General features: G+C 40.6%; 1 protein-coding gene across 1 annotated transcript; it reads left to right on the forward strand.

Annotated features, from left to right (window-relative positions):
- Positions 1-241: 241 nt before the first annotated feature.
- Positions 242-1,174, forward strand: Olfr473 (olfactory receptor 473). The gene has a single exon (NM_146775.1). It carries the CDS (start codon positions 242-244, stop codon positions 1,172-1,174), a length of 933 nt encoding a protein of 310 aa, NP_666986.1.
- The last annotated feature ends 13,250 nt before the right edge of the window (positions 1,175-14,424 follow it).

Raw genomic sequence — 14,424 nt, forward strand, 5'->3', positions numbered from 1 at the left:
AAGAAATAGAACATATGACAAAATAACAAGTGACAGAGAGTGAGGCTCATCAGTCTCATTTTATTCACAGAGAAAATGACAAAACCACATTTCCAAGAAAAAATGGTATTCATGTGCTGGGCAATGGACATAACCATGAAAAAGTATGAGGACAATCAAAGAAATACAGCGATGTGCAAATTGAGAAAATTACAAACACAAATATTTTCATTTCCCTCAACAGGAACAATTCACACAAGAGATGGAGGCTGAAAACCATACCACGGTGGCAGAGCTAATCATCTTGGGACTAACAGAGGACCCCAAGCTGTGTATAGTCTTTTTTGTGATATTTCTAGGAGTATACATTGTCACTTTAGTAGGCAATATCAGCATCATCACGTTGATAAGAATTTCCTCCCAGCTGCACACACCCATGTACCTATTCCTCAGCCACCTGGCTTTTGTAGACATTTTATATTCAACCTCGGTCTCAGTTATAATGCATATGGAGCTCCTTGGACATGGGCTAGCCTTACCTGTAGCTGCCTGTGCAGCTCAGCTCTGTATCACAGTGTCATTTGGGTCAGCTGAGTGCTTCCTACTGGCTGCCATGGCCTATGATCGCTATGTAGCAATCTGTTCACCTCTCCTGTATTCGACACTCATGTCCCCTAGAGTCTGTTTTCTATTGCTGGGAATGTCCTATGTTGGTGGCTGCATGAATGGTTGGACATTTACTGGTTGTTTGTTAAGTTTGTCCTTTTGTGGACCAAATCAGATAGATCACTTTTTCTGTGACTTCTCCCCTTTGCTGAAACTTTCCTGCTCAGATGTCTCCATTATTGGAATCATCCCCTCTATCTCTTCTGGCTCCATTATTGTGGTGACAGTTTTTGTCATAGCTGTCTCCTACATTTACATTCTTATTACCATCCTGAATATGCGCTCCACCGAGGGTCGCCACAAGGCCTTCTCCACCTGCACCTCCCACCTCACTGCAGTCACTCTCTACTATGGGACCATTACCTTCATTTATGTGATGCCCAAGTCGAACTATTCTACTGAACAGAACAAGGTGCTTTCTGTATTCTACACAGTGGTGATTCCTATGCTGAATCCTCTCATCTATAGTCTGAGGAACAGAGATGTAAAGGAGGCTCTGAGGAAAGCTACTGTCAGAGTATATTCATAGACTCTGTTGAATTCAAGAAATTTGTGGAGGTTTACTTTACCCATGGCACACTGAGTATTTATTACATATACCTAAGTGATTACTGGATACTAAATCCTGTTTAATGTCAGACTAAATTTTAGTTTCTTTTTTATGTGAATTCACTTATTTCTCACAACATCATAAATATGTAGTACCACTGTTTTTTTCCCTCTTTGTGTGTATGTATAAATTGCCTGAGTAAAGACGGAATGTAGATTGCCTATATAGTTGTGAAGGCAAGAATTGATGTTTTTGTTATCTAAGTTGTTGTTCTCTCAAGATCTGTAGTCTCTACATTTAATTTTACAATGAATCTATTAGATTGGGTATTATAAATTACTCTGTTTATAGACAAGAAAAGTGACTCTTGGAGAAACAGGATAGATTTCTACAGAGAAGTGTGGATTTAGTGGTGATCCTCTGCATCATGCACTTACTGCACACTCCAGCACAACCTGTTTAGTGGTGTCAGCACTGCTATCATATAGAGAATGTATTGAGAGTTATCAATCTTAAGTTAGTGTTGAGTGAACCTTTCTAATAAATGTTATGCTAATATTATCTACGTTACATATATCAGAGAGTAAGAAATAATCTCAAAAAGCCCCAGATAAATTATCATTTTTTTTTAGGAAACCAGGTCTTTATAACATATTTAGAAGATTTGGCTTGAGTTTTAGCCATATTTATGTACACACTTGAAAACAGTCTTTGAAATGATATAAATATTAATACTTGAAGAGTGTTAGAAGGGGCATTTAAAAATTTCCATGTTGTTGTTAATGGCTGTGCTAGAGTCTGCCAATACAAATCAGTGAATAAATTAGAACTTATAAAAACTACTAGAACTATTATCTTGGAATGAACTTCACATTGTTCCTGTGAACAAGATCTACTTTAACTAATCTGATCATCATCATGATACTGGAAAGATTAAGAGTTTTGTTAGGTCATGGATTCTTTATAAAAAATACTGAGAAAATTATGATATTAGAAAATAAGATTTATAATTCAAGTCTTTTTTCTTAGTGTAATAGGATTAGAAACAAGAGGAAATAGAGATATTTATAAACTTCCACAAGACAGAATATATTTAGTTGTCTATACCATTAAAGTTCATAGTATTTTTATTGGAGATTTATACTGAAGACTGAAAGCTAACAGGATAAGTTAAATGGAAATGGGATTATGTAGTTTTGCATTTTAGATTTTTTTCCTATATAAAAAATTTCCTATGAAGAAAAACTATTAAGAAAATTGAATAAATTTGCATAACTTGACCTAAAATATAGATAATAAAGAGTAAATATTGTTAAATGGCTGTGCAACAAGGAGAGGAGGAACTGCTTCATCGTCTGCCTTCTGTGAGTGGGCACTGCTGCTGGCTGCAGTCTATCACTTATGGGTGGACCCTTGTACAGTTGATATAAAAACCACATAACATACTGAGAAGATTAGTCAGAGTTTGACTATACAGTTTTCTTCATGGAGGTAGAGTGTGAAGTTCAAGGGTCAAGTAGAGGACATAGAAACCTTACCTACATAAAGATGAAGTCTCTAAGTTTTTTTTCGTTTTTTCTTTTCTTTTTATTAGATATTTTCTTTATTTATTTACATTTCTTTTAAAATTAGATATTTTCTTTATTTACATTTTGAATGCTATCCTCTTTCTTATTTTCCCCTCTGAAAACCCCCTCCCCCCTTCCCCTGCTCCCCAACCTACCCACTCCCATTCCTGGCCCTGGCATTCCTTTATACTGGGGTATCTTACTTAACCTTGCCTTGTTTGAATGCCCACTCTTCTTTTTTAGCATACACCCTAGAAAGAAAGGTTTCTTTCTTTCTTTCTTTCTTTCTTTCTTTCTTTCTTTCTTTCTTTCTTTCTTTCTTTCTTTCTTTCTTTCTTTCTTTCTTTCTTTCTTTCTTTCTTTCTTCCTTCCTTCCTTCCTTCCTTCCTTCCTTCCTTCCTTCCTTCCTTCCTCCCTCCCTCCCTCCCTCCCTCTCTCTCTCTCTCTTACTTTCTTTCTTTCTCTTCTTTACTTTACATCTCACTCATTGTCTCCCCCACAATTCTTCTCCCATCCCCCTTCCATTTTCCTGTAGTGGGTGGAAGACCCCTGGCTATCCTCCCACCCTGGCACTGCAAGTTTCTGCTAGGCTAGGTGCTTCTTCTCTCACTGAAGCCAGGCAGGGTAGCCCAGTTAGAAGAACATATCCCACATACAGGCACCAACTTTTGGTATAGTTGATGCTCCAGTTGTTTGGAGCCCATATGAAGACCAAGCTGCACTTCTGCTATATATATGCAGTGAGACTATTGTTCTTTAGTTGGTGGTTCAGTTTCTGAGAGTCCCAAGGGTCCAGGTGAGTTGATTTTGTTGGTCTTCCTGTGGACTTCTTGTCTCTGTAGAGGCTGCAATCCTTACTCCTATTATTCCATAAGAGTCGCCAGGCTGAATCCACTGTTTGGCTGTGGGTGTCTGCATCTGTCTGAATCAATTGGTGGGTGAAGCCTCTCAGAGGACAGCCATGATAGACTCTTGTCTGCAAACAGAACTGAATATTGTTAACAGGTAAGGGATTGGTGCTTGCCCATGGGATGAGTCTCAAGTTGGGCTGGTTATTGGTTGGCCATTCCCTCAGTTTGTTCCATCCTCTGTCCCTGCATTTTTTTTTAAAGGCAGGATACATTTTGGGTTGAAATTTTTGTGGGTGGATTAATGTCTCTATCTTTCCACTGGGGTTTCTGACTGACTACAGAAGATGGCCTCTTCAGGTTCCTCATCCCCAATGCTATGTGTCACAGGTAAGGTCACCCTCATTGATTCTTGGGTGCCTCCCTTATCTAAGGTCTCTGTCTCTTCCTGGAGATGTATCCCACCTCCTAACCCCCAACAGTTGCAGATTTCCATTTGTTTTCATGGCCATCGTCCTGTCCTTCCCTATACCTGATCCCGAATCTTCTCATTCCTCTTCCCATCTCCCCTCCCTTCCTGTTCCCTTCTTCCACCTGCCTCTTATGACTTATTTATTCCCCCTTCTAAGGAGGAATAATCTCTAAGTGAGATTAAAGTATCTTGTTGTACCCTTCTTCCTGTACAGCCTCCTTGGGGTTGTGGAGTATAGCATGGGCGTCTGGTATTTTATTACTAATATTCACTTATAAGTGAATCAACACCATGCATGCCCTTTTTGGATTGGGTTATTGCATTCAGAATGATATTTTCAAGATCCATCCATTAGCTGCAAAATTCATGATGTTTCTACTTTTCATAGCCAAATAGTATCCCATTGTGTAGATGTACCACATTTTCTTTTCTTTTTAAAATTATTAATCATTTTATTTACTTACATTTCAAGTGTTGTCCTCCTTCCCTGTCTCGCCTCTGCAAACCTTGACCCCATTCCCCTTTCTCTTTGCCTCTAAGAGGGTGATACCCCACCCACCCACCACGTCTTGCCTCACCACCCCTAGAATCCCCCTTCACTGGGGCAACAAACCTCTACAGGACCAAGCACCTCCACTGCCATTGATGCCAGATAAGGCAGTCCTCTGCTACATATCTAAAGGGAGCCATGGACTGATTCATGTATACTCTTTGGTTGGTGGTTTAGTCCCTGGGAGCTCTGAGGGATCTGGTTAGTTGATATTGTTGTTCTTCTATGGGGATGTAATCCCTTTCATCTCCTTCAGTCCTTTCCCTAACTCTTTCATTGGGGTCTCTGGGACGCAGTCCTGTGGTTGGCTGTATTTGAATCTGTCTTAGTCAGGTGCTGGCAGAGCCTCTCAGAGGACAGCTATACCAGGCTCCTGTCTGAAAGCTCTTCTTGGCATCAGCAGTACTGTCTGGGTTTGGTGTCTGAGCATGGGACGGATCGCAGGTGGGGCGGTCTCTGGATGGTCTTTCCTTCAGTCTCTGCTCCATTCTTTGTCCCTGTGTCTCCTTTAGACAGAAATAATATGGGTTAAAAATTTTGAGATGGATGGATGGCCCCCATCCCTCAACTGGGTGCCATATCTATCTATTGGTGGTAGTGTTTTTAGCTTTTATCTCCTTGCTGTTGGGGATTTCAGCTAATTTCATCCACTTTGTGTCCAGAGAGCCTCTCATTTCCTTGGCATCTAGAATTTTCTAGTGGCCATTTGTGATTCATCTGTTGTGAATTCTGTTTAGCTCTCTACCCCATTTTTTAAAATTTTATTTTATTTTTAATTTATAATTTTTACACTATATATTCCATTCCCCTCCCGACACCCCCATCCACCCTCTGTCTGCTCCACATCCCATGCCTCCTCCCCACCTCCTGTCTCCAAGTGTATGCCTCCACTCCCCATCCCACCTTACCTCTAAACTCTCTGGGGCCTCTAGTCTCTTGAGGGTTAGGTGTATCATCTCTGAATGAACACAGACCCGGAAGTCCTCTATTGTATGTGTGTTGGGGGCCTCATATCAACTGGTGTATGCTGTCTGTTTGGTGGTCCAGTGTTTGAGAGATCTCAGGGGTCCAGATTAAATGAGACTGCTGGTCCTTCTACAGGATTGCCCTTCTCCTCAGCTTCTTTCAGCCTTCCCTAATTCAACAACAGGGGTCAGCTGCTTCTGTCCATTGGTTGGGTGTATATATCTGCATGTGACTCTTTCATCTGCTTGTTGGTTTTTTTGGAGGGCAATCATGATAGGTCCCTTTTTGTGAGTGCTCCATAGCCTCAGTAATAGTGTTAGGCCTTGGGACCTCCCCTTGAGCTGGACCCCAGTTTAGGCCTGTTGCTGGACCTTGTTTTCCTCAGGGTCCTCTCCATTTCCATCCCTGTAATTCTTTCAGACAGGAATAATTACGGGTCAGAGATGTGACTTTGGGGAGCAACCCATCCCTCACTTGATGTCCTGTCTTCCTGCTAGAGGTGACTCTATAAGTTCCCCCTCCCTACTGTCAGGAGGGAGTTTCACCTAAGGTCCCTCCCTTTGTGTCTTGAGAGTTTCTCACCTCCCAGGTGTCTGGTGCATTCCTGTGGGGGGTCCCCCCAACCTCCTATTTCCTGAGGTTGCCTGTTAACATTCTTTCTGCTGGCCCTCAGGGCTTCACTCCTTTTCCATCACCCAATACCAGATCAGGTCCCCCCCCCACTCTGCCCCACCCTGTCTACTTTCCTTTTCAGGTCCCTCCCTCCCTCCCCACTTATGATTGCTTTCTTCTCTCTCCCAAGTGGGATTGAGGCATCCTCACTTGGGCACTTCAGCTTGTTGAGCTTTTTGTTATGTGGACTGTATCTTGGGTATTCTGTACTTTTTAAAAAAGCTATTATCCACTTATTAGTGAGTACACACCATGCATGTTCTACTGGGTCTGAGTTACTTCTCTCAGGATGATATTTTCTAGTTCCATCCATTTGCCTGCAAAACTCAGAATGTCCTAGTTCTTAATGCTGAGTAGTATTCCATTGTGTAAATGAACCACATTTTCTGTATCCATTCTTCTGTTGTGGGACATCTAGGTTGTTTCCAGGTTCTGGCTATCACAAATATGACCGCTATGAACATAGTGGAACACTTGCCCCTGTGGCATGGTGGGGCATCTTTTGGGTATATTCCCAAGAGTGGTATAGCTGGGTCTTCAGGTAGATCTCTTTACATTTTTCTGAGGAACCTCCAGATTGATTTCCAGAGTGGTTGTATCAGTTTGCAACCCCACCAGCAATGGAGGAGCATTCTTCTTTCTCCACATCCTCTCCAAGATGTGTTGTCACCTGAGGTTTTGATCTTAGCCATTCTGATTTGTTTAAGTTGGAATCTCAGAGTCATTTTGATTTGCATTTCTCTGATTGCTGAGGACTTTGAACATTTCTTTAGGCACTTCTCAGTCATTTGAGATTGCTCAGTTTGAATTCTTGTTTTTTTTAATTTCATTATTTGGTTTTCTGGAGTCTAACTTCTTAAGTTCTTTGTACATTTTGGATATTAGCCCTCTATCAGATATAGGGTTAGTAAAGTTTTTCCCCCCAATCTGTAGGCTGCCATTTTTCCCTATCAGCAGTGTCCTTTGCCTTACAGAAGCTGTGCAGTTTCATGAGGTCCCATTTGTATTTCCTCGATGACTAAGGACTTTGAAAAAATTTTAAGTGCTTTCTCTGTTGAAAATTCTCTGTCTAGCTCTTTGCACCATTTTTTAGTTGGCTTATTTGGGTTGTTGGTGTCTAACTTTTTGAGGTTTTTAAAAAAATAAAATTTGAATATTAACCTTCTGTCAGATGTAGGGCTGGTGAAGCTCTTTTCCCAAACTCCAGACTATGACTTTGTCCTATTGACAATGTCTTTTGCCTTACAGAAGCTTTGCAGTTTCCTGAGGTCCCATTTATCAATTATTGATCTTAGAGCCTGAGCCATTGGTGTTCTGTTTATGAAATTGTCTCCTGTTCCAATGAGTTCAAGGCTATTTCCCAATATCTCTTCTATGAGAGTAAGTATTTCCAATTTTATGTTGAGGTCCTGATCCATTTGGACTTGAGTTTTGTGCAGGGTAATACATTTGTGTCTATTTTCACTCTCCTACATGTAGACATCCAGTTAGACCAGAACTGTTTGTTCAAGATGCTTTTTTTTTTTCCTTGAATGGTTTTGGATTCTATATAAAAATGAAGTGGTCATAGGTCTGTAGGTTTATTTCTGGGTCTTCACTTTGATTCCATTGATCAACATGTCTGTGTCTGTACCAACACCATACAGTTTTTGTCACTATTGCTCTGTAGTATAGTCTGAGGTCAGGGATGGTGATTTCTACTGACATTCTTTTTTATTCAGAGCTGTTTTTGCTATCCTGGTATTTTTTGTTTTTCTGTACAAAGTTGAGAATTGCTATTTCAAGTTCGGTGAAAACTTGCATTGGAGTTTTGTAGGTGTACTGGCTAGTTTTGTGTCAACTTGACACAGCTGGAGTTATCACAGAGAAAGGAGCTTCTGTTGAGGAAATGCCTCCATGAGATCCAACTGTAAGGCATTTTCTCAATTAGTGATCAAGGGGGAAAGGCCCTTTGTGGGTGAGACCATCTCTGGGCTGGTAGTCTTGGGTTCTATAAGAGAGCAGGCTGAGCAAGCCAGGTGAAGCAAGCCAGTAAAGAACATCCCTCCATGGCCTCTGCGTCAGCTCCTGCTTTCTGACCCGTTTGAGTTCCAGTCCTGCATCCTTTGGTGATCAACAGCAGTATGGAAATGTAAGCCGAATAAACCCCTTCCTCCCCAACTTGCTTCTTGGTCATGATGTTTGTGCAGGAATAGAAACCCTGACTAAGACAAATTGGTACCAGGAGTGGGGTATTCCTGTGACAATCTGACCATGTTTTGGGGAGGACTGTGGAAGGACTTTGGAACTTTGGGCTTGAAGATCCATCCGTTGTTAAGAGCTCTGTCGGATGTCGTGTAGGAGCTTGGAAGATAATGTTGAGAACACCGCAGAAGATGGAGCTCTGGTTTGTGAAATTTCAGAGGGAAAATTAAGACTCTTTTCAGGGCCATTGCTGTTTTGATTGTGAAGATTCTGTAGTTCTGGTTAGCTGGGGCTGAAGAATCAGCTGTGATTAACAAGATACCAGAACTACCAAAGCAAAAACTTTGCATTACTGGGACTATTGATGCTGGTTAGCTGGAGCTAAGAAATTAGCGGTGATTAAGAAGAGACCAGCATCATTGAGGTGACATCTTCTGGGAAGTGTTTTCTGAAAGCACAAAGAGGCTGTGTTCCAGAGATGGCCAAGGTTGTACTCCTGCTGCAGTGGGACTTGGTAATATGTAAGGGTCACCCAGGTGGTACTGGTTTTGAAGGCATGAAGGGGTCACGCAAAGCAGCTGAGGCTCGGTACTGTGAGAGGCCATGGAAGGCCATTGGTGAAGGTGCAGCCTCAGTTGCAATTGAAGGCCCAGGACTGAAGGGGTCATGCAGTGTTTTGGAGATGCCAGTACCATGAGATGACCACCAAGAGCAGCAGCAGCAGTGGGGTACAGGCATCTGGAGCCTAGAGGATGATGCGTGTGCTACAAAGGGCATGGCTGGAGAAGTGACCCAAGCCCTTGGAGGAGCCCAGAAGATCGTGAGTTGGATCCCAGACATTGGACAGTTGGAGATTGACTTTTGCTTTTGATTGTGACTGTGCCCTGATATTTTCCCTCTTGAAGGAAGAAACTGTTGTAGTGGAGCCCACATTTAAGAGACTTTTAATTGTAAAAAGACTTTGGATTTTAAAAAAGATGGATATTTTAAAGAGATTGAAATTTTAAGAATATGTAAAGGCTGTGGGACTTTTAAAGTTATTTAGATCTTGGGGATGAATAAGATTGTAAGGGTTGAGGCTTACTAGTGATGTTTTTGTGTGTCAAGTTGACAAGGGGTCAATTGTACTGGCTAGTTTTGTGTCAACTTGACACAGCTGGAGTTATCACAGAGAAAGGAGCTTCTGTTGAGGAAATGCCTCCATGAGATCCAACTGTAAGGCATTTTCTCAATTAGTGATCAAGGGGAAAGGCCCCTTGTGGGTGAGACCATCTCTGGGCTGGTAGTCTTGGGTTCTATAAGAGAGCAGGCTGAGCAAGCCAGGTGAAGCAAGCCAGTAAAGAACATCCCTCCATGGCCTCTGCGTCAGCTCCTGCTTTCTGACCTGTTTGAGTTCCAGTCCTGCATCCTTTGGTGATCAACAGCAGTATGGAAATGTAAGCCGAATAAACCCCTTCCTCCCCAGCTTGCTTCTTGGTCATGATGTTTGTGCAGGAATAGAAACCCTGACTAAGACAGTAGGTATAATTTTTTCCCAACCTATGTTTTTTTTTCTTTTCTTTTTTTTAATTAGGTATTTTCTTATGTTACATTTCAAAACCTATGTTAATAAAGGTTCAACCTCTCCTCTTGCTCACTAACTAGAGGTAGTGGAAAGAGGTTATTAGGATAAAGAAGTAGATCTGTTTAGCAGTAGTTCTTTGGTGGTGAGCTCAATTTTTTTTGTTGGCACTTCAGTCCTGTAGCAAACACCAAATACAAATCCACAGCTACAGGACAGTCTTCTAGGCAGATAGACACCACACATGAACCAGAAGCTGTAGTTCAATCCTGAAGAAATCACAAGGGTCTCCAACCTGCCTGAAGCTGCTGAAGGGGTAAAAAGCTCCAGGATCCTCATGAGCAGTTCTTTGAGTTTATCCAATAGCTGGGTTACCACAAGTAGAGCTCAACTATGCCATGTAAGGTGAACCAAAACATGCGTATCCTTAGTGAAGAATAGCAACAGTGAACAAACCAAACCAATGATCCAGCTCCTACTGTCTGTAGGGTCATATTTATACTCCTTCATCATATGTCCTTTTACCTGTTTGCTATAGCAAAACATCCTTTCACCTGTATCTTTTCAGGAAAACATTCTTTCACATATCTGCTTTAGCAAAACACCATTTAAAAACATTTTTATTAGATATTTTCTTCATTTACATTTCAAATGCTATCCCCTTTCCTAGTTTCCTCTCCAAAAACCCCCTATATCCTTCCCCCTATCCCTGCTCCCTAACCCACCCACTCCCACTTCTTGGCCGTGGCATTCCTCTATACTGGGGCATAGAATCTTTGCAAGACCAAGGGCCTCTCCTCCCATTGATGGCCGAGTAGGGCCATATGCAGCTAGAGACATGAATCCCTCAACGTGTTTTCTTTGATTGGTGGTTTAGTCCCAAGGAGCTCTGGGGGTGCTGGTTAGTTCATATTGCTGTTCTATAGGGCTGCAGACCCCTTCAGCTTCTTGGGTACTTTCTCTAGTTCCTTCACTGGGGACACTGTGTTCCATCCAATAGATGACTGTGAGCATCCACTTTTGTGAGGTTATGCCAGTGTAAAACATCATTTGACATCACTGACTTTCCACAGAAACTAGAAGTTTCCACTTCAGAATTTTGATGGGAATGGCACTGAATCTGTAGATGACTTTTCGTAAGATGGCCATTTTTTTCAGTTATTCCTACCTATTCATGAGCATGGAAGATATTTCCATCTTCTGATATCTTCTTTCGTTTCTTTCTTCAGGGACTTGAAGTTCTTGTTATACAGATCTTTCTCTTGCTTGGTTAGAGTTACACCAAGATATTTTATATTATTTGTGACTATTGTAAAGGATGTTGTTTCCTGAATTTTGTTTTTGGCCATTTTATCATTGTATTAAGGAGAGCTACTGGTTACTTTGAGTTAGTTTTGTGCCCAGCTACTTTGTTGAAGGTGTTGATCAGTTGTAGGCATTTCCTGGTGGAATTTTGGGGGTTAAGCCAAAATGACCGTTATGCTAGGCTCCTATCTGCAAGTATATCAGAATATAATTAAAAGTATCAGGGGCAGGATTCCTTTCATGATATAGGTCTCAAGCTGGGCCTGTCATTGGTTGAACCTTCCCCCAAATTGTGGTCTATCTTTATCCCTGTACATCTTGAAAGCAGCACAAATTGTGGGGCTGTTTGTGGCTATGTTTGTACCCCAATAGCTATATTGGTTGCAAGAGACGGCTGGATCAGATTTCATATCCCTCACTGCTAGGAGTGTTTGGTAGGGTCGCCCTCATAGATTCCTCATGGTTTCCATTGTCCTAGGTTTCTAGCTCATCTCAGAGATCCCCCCTTAATTCAGTTGTCTTTCCCTGTACTTTCTCCTTCTGTCCTCCCTGAATCTCATCCCTCCTGTTCCCATCGGCACTTCCTCCCCCACCTAGACCCTGCCCTCCATCCACTCACAATGTGTAATCTATTTCCTTTTCTCCATGAGATTTAAACTTCCCCTCCTGTCTTCTCCATGTCACTTAGTTTCTTTGGGTCTGTGATTTGTAGCATGGCTATCCTGGACTTTATGACTATCATCCACTTATAAGTATGGACATACCTAATATTTTTTTTTCTGGGTCTGGGTTACCTCACTCAGGATGACATTTTCTAATTCCATCCATTTGCCTGCACATTTTGTGATGTCATTGTTTTTAATGACTAAGTAATACTTCTTTGTGTAAATGTACTTCATTTCCTTTTTCCATCCATTGGTTGAGAGACATCTATATTGTTTCCAGTTTCTGGCTATTATGAATAAATCTGCTATGAATATATTTGAGCAAGTATCCTCATGGTATGGTGGAGCAACTTTGAGTATATACTCACTGGTGGTATAGATGGGTCTTGTGGTATATCTATTCCTAATTTTCTGAAAAAAAAAAAAAACTACCAAATTGATTTCCAAAGTGGTTGTACAAGTTTCCACTCTTACCAGCAATGGTGGATTGTACTTCCTATCATCAACTGCAGCTTAGGTTTTTGATCTTAGCCATTCTGACAGGTGTAAGATGAAAGCACAAAACTGGTTTGAATTACATTTCTCTGATGATGAAGGTTGTTGAACATTTTTCTAAGTGCTTCTCAGATATTAGGGATTCCTGTGTTGCGGATCCTTTGTTTAGTTCTATATCAGGTTTTTAATTGTTCTTGTTGTTGATGATGATGTCTAGTTTCTTGAGTTTGTTGTATATTTTCAATATCAGCTCTCTGTCAGATGTGGAGTGTGTAAAAAATATTTTCCCATTCTTTAGATGACCATTTTGTCCATTTGATGTTGTTCTTTGCCTTACAAAAGCTTTTCAGTTTCACGAGTTCCTGATTATTAATTGTTGATCTGAGTTCCCGAGCTGTTGGTGCTTTCTCTTCAAGATATTGTGTCCTGTGCTAGTGCCTTCAAGGCTATTCCCCACTTTCTTTTATTTTCTTTTTTAAAAATATATCATTTTATTCGTTTACATTTTAAGTGCTGATTGAAGCATCCATACCCTGGTTTTCCTTCCACCTAAGCTCCATATAGTCAGTGGTTTGTATTATGGGCATTGTGAGCTTTTGGGCTAATATCCACTTATCAGTGAGTACATACCACATATGTTCTTTTGTTTCTAGGTTAAATCACTCAGAATATTTTCTAGTTTCATCCATTTGCCTAAGAATTTCATGAATTAATTGTTTTTAATAGCTGAGTAGTTCTCCATTGTGTAAAACCACATTTTCTGTATCCATTCCTCTGTTGAGGGACATCTGGGTTCTTTCCAGCTTCTTGCTATCATAAATAAGGCCTCTATGAACATAGTGGAGCATGTATCCTTGTTATATGTTGGAGTATCTTTTGGGTATATGCCCAGTGGTGGTATAGCTGGGTCTTCAGGTAGAGCTATTTCCAATGTTCTCAGGAACTACCAGATTGATTTCCAAAGTGGTTTTACCAGCTTGCAATATCACCAGAAATGAAGGAGTGTTCCTCTTTCTTCACATCCTTGCCAACATCTGCACCCTAATAGAGGCAAAGGAGAGGCGGGAAAAGGGCAGATGGGATGGAGGGGTTGTGGAAGGTTATTTGGGAAGGGAGATATCACTTGAGATGTAAATGAATGGACTGATTCATAAAAAAGTAAAAAAAAAAAAAAACCCAAGTGGGCCTTATCAATGTAAAACTCATCAATATTATCATTAAAGTTATAAGTAGTAACAGGAAAAATCTTTTAAAAAGTAAGATAATATAAAATGCAATTATAAGCAATAAATTTAACCACATAGTCATTGAAACTATGATAAAATTGTGGAAATTTTGTACATGTTTTTAAGTCAATTTTGAAATTTATTTGGATTTGAATACCGGTTGAAAGGGGTGAACTAGTTGTAAAGAGGAGGAATAAGATTTTATTATGAACAATATATTGTTTTAAGACATACAAACTTAGATGAACTAGAAGCATTTTCTGTTTTTTAATTCTTTATAGTTTATAGTTCTTATGTATTTCTTTTGCATTTAGCTCTAGAATTCTACTTTCTTTCATTTGGATTTGTATTGATGGCAATTTTAAAGTTTATTTTCTTTTGTAGTGGAATATAGGACTAGTGGGTCATCCTCCTTTTTTGGTGAGTTTGTATCTATTTCAACTAACAGTTTCTGAATCTACAGTATGATCCATGTCAATGAGGGTTCCAGTCAACATGGATCATGGCTATCCTATGGGTGACTGACTGTCTAATTCCAGTTCCATGGTCTATAGGGTTGGGATTAAGATGTAGGCACACACACGCACAAGCACACAAGTCAGCAGAGATGCTAAGTTTGCTGCATTTCCTTAGGTTCCATGGGAATGCCCTTAAGTGGAAAACTGTGAAATCTCAGAACAGTCAGGACTCTCAATGTGTGTTTGGGAGGTGCTGAAA

Source organism: Mus musculus, chromosome 7 (genome assembly GCF_000001635.26).
Source record: "Mus musculus strain C57BL/6J chromosome 7, GRCm38.p6 C57BL/6J".
Taxonomy (NCBI): Eukaryota; Metazoa; Chordata; class Mammalia; order Rodentia; family Muridae; genus Mus; species Mus musculus.

Excerpts from the sequence above, each read along its gene's own strand:
- Olfr473 (NM_146775.1), top strand. The coding sequence starts at position 242 with ATGGAGGCTGAAAACCATACCACGGTGGCAGAGCTAATCATCTTGGGA.